This window comes from Panthera pardus, unplaced genomic scaffold, assembly GCF_024362965.1.
Source record: "Panthera pardus isolate Hobbes unplaced genomic scaffold, ASM2436296v1 HiC_scaffold_2, whole genome shotgun sequence".
In the NCBI taxonomy this organism is placed as follows: Eukaryota; Metazoa; Chordata; class Mammalia; order Carnivora; family Felidae; genus Panthera; species Panthera pardus.
In genome coordinates, this window is record NW_026526765.1 from 117,241,545 (window position 1) to 117,247,701 (window position 6,157).

The 6,157-nt window shown below is 40.6% G+C and overlaps 1 protein-coding gene across 4 annotated transcripts in view; it reads right to left on the minus strand.

The window, feature by feature from the left end:
• The window catches only part of RBM27 (RNA binding motif protein 27), a 73,112-nt gene extending 66,955 nt beyond the window's left edge, over positions 1-6,157 (minus strand). For 2 of the 4 annotated variants that reach the window (XM_053907374.1, XM_053907373.1), the window contains exon 1: positions 5,908-6,157. In XM_053907374.1, coding sequence (XP_053763349.1) covers positions 5,908-5,966 — 59 coding nt within the window. In that variant the 5' untranslated portion in view covers positions 5,967-6,157. The remainder of the gene's footprint in view (positions 1-5,907) is intronic. The other 2 variants (XM_053907372.1, XM_053907371.1) reach the window with 1 other exon arrangement.

Sequence of the window (6,157 nt, forward strand, 5' to 3'; positions counted from 1 at the left end):
CAGCTGAAGACATTACTAATCAGAACTTAATGTGATAAGGATTGCAAATCTATGGTGGCATGTAAAACTCTATAGAGTTCAAAGTATACTCCCTCCTTGAACACTGAACCAATACAGTGATCTGTCTATGAAGCTTACTGCTGCCTTTTCCATCATACTCCAAGATGACAACATATTCAATCTCCTAGTGCACTAAAAAAGATGTTGCTATGGGCTGAAGTCACAGAAACTACACATCAAAGTCACGGCTTTCACCAATTCCCAGTCCTACCTACAGGCCCGCAGTGAGACTCTAGCTGCTCTCTAGTAAGTGGCAGTAATGCTTAACAATATTAAGTAAAATATTTTTGCAAAAAGAGTTTAACATATTTTCACATTTCAAAAACCACAAAATTACATTTATATTTAATGATTCTAAGGTACACAGGCACTTTTTATAGTCTACACATTAATATTCATACCATATTTGAAAGATAGGTAGATGGCTAATATTATTAACTGTTTAGAGAAAATTTAAAGAATTTCTCCAAAGTCACACAGTAAATCAGACATAGATACAGAACTAGAAACTAAATGCCCTGATTCACATAATGGTGTTTACTACAATAGATAGATGCAACTGTACAAAAAAGTATTACAAACCCCATCACTCATTTTAAAACATATACCAAGGAGGGCGCCTGGATGGCTCAGTCAGTTAAGCGTCCAACTTCGGCTCAGGTCATGATCTCACAGTTCATGAGTTGGAGCACCATTGTTAGGCTCTGTGCTACCAGCTCAAAGCCTGGAGGCTGCTTCAGATTCTGTCTCTCCCTCTCTCTCTGCCCCTCCCCCGCTCTGTCTCTCTTTCTCAAAACAGACAATGGGAAAAAAAGTTTTAAACATATACCAAGGGGACTCCTGGGTGGCTCAGATGGTTAAGCCTCCGACTCTTGGTTTTGGCTCAGGTGATGATCTCACAGGTTCCTGAGTTTGAGCCCCACATCAGGCTCCACACTGAGCCTGCTTGGGATATTCTCTCTCACAATAAGTAAGTAAACTTTAAAAAATAAAAATAAAGAAAAAAATAAAACACATACCAAGACAGATTTTTATAGTAAGCTAAACAGCTTTGAATTATGTTTATATATATATATATATATTATATATAATGTAAATAACTTAAAACACTTAAAGACTTTTGGGGGAGGTGTCTGGGTGGCTAAGTCAGTTGAGTGTCCAACTCTTGATTTCCGCTCAGGTCTTGATCCCAGGGTTGTGGGATGGAGCCCCACATTTGGCTCCCTACTGAGCATGGAGCCTGCTTAATATTCTCTCTCTCCCTGGCTTGTACTCTTTCTCTCAAATAAAAAATAAATACATAAAGACATTTTCAGGTAGAAATGCATGTTTGTTACTAAAAAATGCTTGCCTGGGGGTACCCAGATGGCTCGGTGGATTGAGTGTCTGACTCTTGATTTGAGTTCATGAGTTCAAGCCCTGGTGGGGGCTCTGCGCTGGCAACGTGGAGATTGCTTGGGATTTTCTCTCTTCCCCTCCCCCACTTGCTCTCTACCTATCTCTCAAAATAAATAAATATATTTTTTAATTTTTTTAATGTTTATTTATTCTTTAGAGACACAGAGACAGAGTACTAGCAGGACAGAGACAGAGACAAAGGGAGACACAATCTGAAGCAGGCTCCAGGCTCTGAGCACAGAACTTGAACACACAAGATCATGACCTGAGCCCAAGTGGAACACTTAACTGACTGAAACACCCAGGCACCCCAAAAAATAAATATTTTCTTAAAAAGAAAAATGCTTGCCTGAACTTTTTTTTTACATATTTATTTTTGAGAGAGCACTAGCACAAACGGGAAAGGCAGAGACAGAGAGAGAGAGAGAGAGAGAGAGAGAGAGAGAATCCCAAGCAAAGCTCTACTGCCTGAACTTTTTCTAAACTTGTAACTTCATCAGTTTTTAATTTATCCCTTGGATTTTAGTTAGACTTTACTCTTAAAGGGCCCACCTACTGAAAATGAGACGTTATTTCTAATAGATACCATGACATCTCCCAATTGTACATAATCCCTACATAGTCTCTCTGACTGACATCTAGGATATTTTGAAAGTGAGCAAAGATAAAGACCTTAAACAAGGGGCGCCTGGGTGGCTCAATCAGTTGAATGTTCAACTCTTGATTTCAGCTCAGTTAAGGGAGTTTCTGCTATTGAGCCCGCGTCCAGCTCTGTGCTGACAGCAAGGAGCCTGCTTGAGATTCTCTCTCTCCCCACCCCCACCTCCAGATCGTGCTCTCTCTCAAAATAAATAAATAAACTTAGGAAAAAAAAAAAAAGACCTCAAACAAGACTTGTGAATTCAGTCTGTTCATGTAGCAGTAGGAAAAGAGATATAAATTTCTTGACTGAGATGGTTTCACTCCCTTGACTGCACTGCCAATGAAAATGGTACTAGGTTTTCCAAGCCAGTTAAGGAGTCATTTCTTCCAGGCACTGTCCTTTTGTCTTTCCTCTAGTAAAAGTAATTGACATGGGGCACCTGGGTGGCTCAGTCGGTTAAGCGTCCAACTTCGGCTCACGTCATGATCTGGGCTAACAGCTCAGAGCCCGGAGCCTGGTTCAGATTCTGTGTCTCCCCCTCTCTCTGCCCCTCCCATGCTCATGCTCTGTCTCTGTCTCTGAATAATAAGTAAACGTTAAAAAATAATTTTTTAAAGTAAAAGATAGGTCCCCAATCTACAAAAGAAGTGGAAGGTAACAGATAAGCTCTAGTATATGATATTTCTAATTTGTCTATAAGAAATAATTAAATGTAAAATGCCTTGGTTTAGAAACACCCCATTACGTGCAACACAACATACTTAAAAACCCCTAAAAATTAAAATCTTTTATAAATTTACTTAACCATAAACTAAGCTAAGAAAACACAATAGAAGATCATGTGCATGGACATAGTATGATTCCAACATATCCACTTCAACTCCATTATCTGAAACCCTAACAACTGCTCTGAAACGCTAGGTCATAACAACATGCCAATCTGCCATGAAAATTTTCTACAATCTGTAATACGCAAAAAGTAAATTACAAATACAACCCATTTTAGCATATCATTTATTATATTTTAGGATGTCTAAAAAAAAAAATCCCGTGACAACTAATGAAAATACATATATCTGCATTTATTTCTTTCCTTTTTGCATTTGCTGTCTCTTATTAATGCTTCCATCTGAAACCATACTTCTATGAGTTAAAAATTAGTATTTTTTTTATTTGTACTTCTAGGAAAGCCTGAGTAGTGATTTTGGCTCTTTTTAGCCCCAAAAAAGTAACAATTTTTTAATAATTAAAAAAGCATTTTGGGTGTTTTCAGTTGAACAAGTAAAAACAAATGGGGAAACTAAAATAATCACTTTCAAAAATAATTTTTACCCATAAAAATTACAGAATACTTATAAACTTATTAGTATAAAAAGCCAAGGGAAAAAACACGATTAGGTTTAAGTTTGTACCCAAACTAAATTTTCACATTAAAGAAAAAACAAAAACAAAAACAAAAACAGGGGCGCCTGGGTGCCTCAGTCAGTTAAACAACCGACTTCAGCCCAAGTCATGATCTCACAGTCTGTGAGTTCGAGCCCAGCGTCGGCTCTGTGCTGTCAGTTCACAGCCTAGAGCCTGCTTCAGATTCTGTGTCTCCCTCTCTCTCTGCCCCTCCCCCGCTTACTCTCTGTCTCTCAAAAAATGAATAAACGTTAAAAAAAAAATTGTTTAAAACAAAAACAAAAACCACTACCCAGAATAAAACATTTTAGGGAGGACTAAAAAAAAAAAAAAAGGCAATTAACATTAAAGTAACATTAAAACTAGTCACCTTCTACCAAAGACATATACATATAATTCTTATAGAATCTCTACCTACAAACAAAATCAGAGCCTATATGCAAAACTGTCACACACGCACACAAGGTTTGTTTTTTGATGTCAACATGAAGGTAAACAATTTTTTAAACATGACCTTTTTTTCAGCCTTTTCCATATATGGTCAATTTCACTAAATCTATTTCATTTATGTTCTACCTTCATCACAATCCATCTCCATCTCTGTGCTCCCAAACTTTACTGCAGAAAAAGACAGCAGACTCAAGACACCCATACTCTTCTACAAAACTTTCAAGTAGACCAACACTAATATAAAACCCAGAAGCCCTTAGTGTACTTTCATTCACACCTGTACTCTCACATACTCCTCATCCTCAGAATGTAAATAGCATGTCAGACATCAAAATTCTAATGCTGCCTCCTTCAACCATCCTACCTTTATAAGACTGACACATTGGACTAAAGATGACTCTCTTCTTAGGTGTTCACGTCCAAGAAATCAAAGTAGCAAAACAACAACAAAGTTATTTAACAAGATTTCTCAGGAGGACCAGGACATAAACTGGGAAGTAGCTGTCTCCCAACAGCCCCAGCTTTACCACACCTCCACGCCTCTCAAACTACCCCTTATTTACACTTCTGAAAAACTCAATGTTTCCACTAAAATGGTCTAATCTAATGAATCCTATAGCCTGCCCATCTCTTCCTCTACCCCTTTTCTTTCACCAGCAAGTCCTCACCTCTAACAGGAGAATAAGCACTAGAAATGAAGAGGGGGCAGGAAATGATCCCTTCCCTTCTCTTTCCAAGCCTTCTTTCCCAAGAGAGTTCGATATCATCTCTCTCCAACTCTCCCTTCAGCATTCCTTCTCTTCCCTCTTTGGGATGTTTCAGAAACTACCTATATCCCCATATCTCAAATAAACTCACCACAATCCTAAGCTCTTAAAATGGTTACAAAACAAAACAAAAAGCTGATACCTCTGCTCTCTCTCTCAAGTGTCCCAGTAATTCCATAACTAATACTACCCAAATATTTTTCAAAAACAAGCCCTTCTGATTCTTCAGCCCGTCAACAATAATCCTACACCCCAATATCCTCAGTTGCCCTCACAATCCTTCAACAATATTTACAAAACTCGTAGTCTTTCTTCTACCCCTTTTATTGCTCCTATGGCTGTACCTAAAAATCCCTACATGTTGCAGGTATACCCCCTTTCAACTACTCCTCCAATAATATTAAATACCAGGGTAGCCCTTTCAACCCTCAAACTTTAAAATCTCAGTTATTTTCTAACCCTTAATGGTATTTAAAAGTTATTAGTTCTCCTAGTACTAACAACTCCCAGATAATATTTTAAAATCCCTTCATATCCTTGTTATCCTATTTAACAGCTTTCCAGTAATTCCCAAAAACACTTGAATGCTCACATATCCCTTTCAACTACCTCATGTTTCTCAAATCCTTCAAAATTCTTGAACCCTTAGAGCTCATCAATAATCGCTATAAAACCCTCAGTATCCCTACTATTCCTTTCTGTCTTCATGTTTTTAAAAGGCCCTCGATACTCTGCTTCTGGATCTTTTAGCCCCGTACTAATATTGTTAATAAAGCCCTCGACAGGCTGCTACACCCTTAATATTCACATTCAAAAATCCCTCGATAGCCTTGCGATCTACCGCTGTTCTCAAAGAGTAAAATTTTAAATTCCCTCACTATTCCTGCTACCCCTTCCAACACCCCAATATTTATATTTAAAAAGCCCTCGCTGTCCTTGCCGCCCCCCACCCCCACCCTCCGGTCCCACAGCCACACCGCCTCTACGCCCCTGCCTCTCGTCGCCCCCCCCCCCCGCCACCGCCCCCCCCACAATGGTGATAGTACTACAGAGAAGACGTCGCCGGGACCTCCGGACCGCGGCCCCTCCGCTCCGCCCTCCCCCACGCCGCCTCCCCTCCCCCCACGCCCCCGCGGGCCCCCAACGCCCACGTTCGCCGGCCCTGGCCCAGCCTGGCTCACTCACATCGGCTCCAGTAACTTGGCCAGCCAGGACTTGAGGGCATCCACATCCTCTATAAGCATGGTGCAGGGAAGGCGGGCTTGGCCGCCGGTCTTGTTCAGGCCTGCCGCGGGTCTCCCCTCGCCGCTTCCTCACCCTCTCTTCACAGCTCCCGGTGCCCCAGCCCACCGGGCATCTTAGGAGACTTCAACCTACTCCCCCGGCCGGGGCCTAACAGGAACTAACCCAAGAGCCCTCACTCAACCTAGCTTGA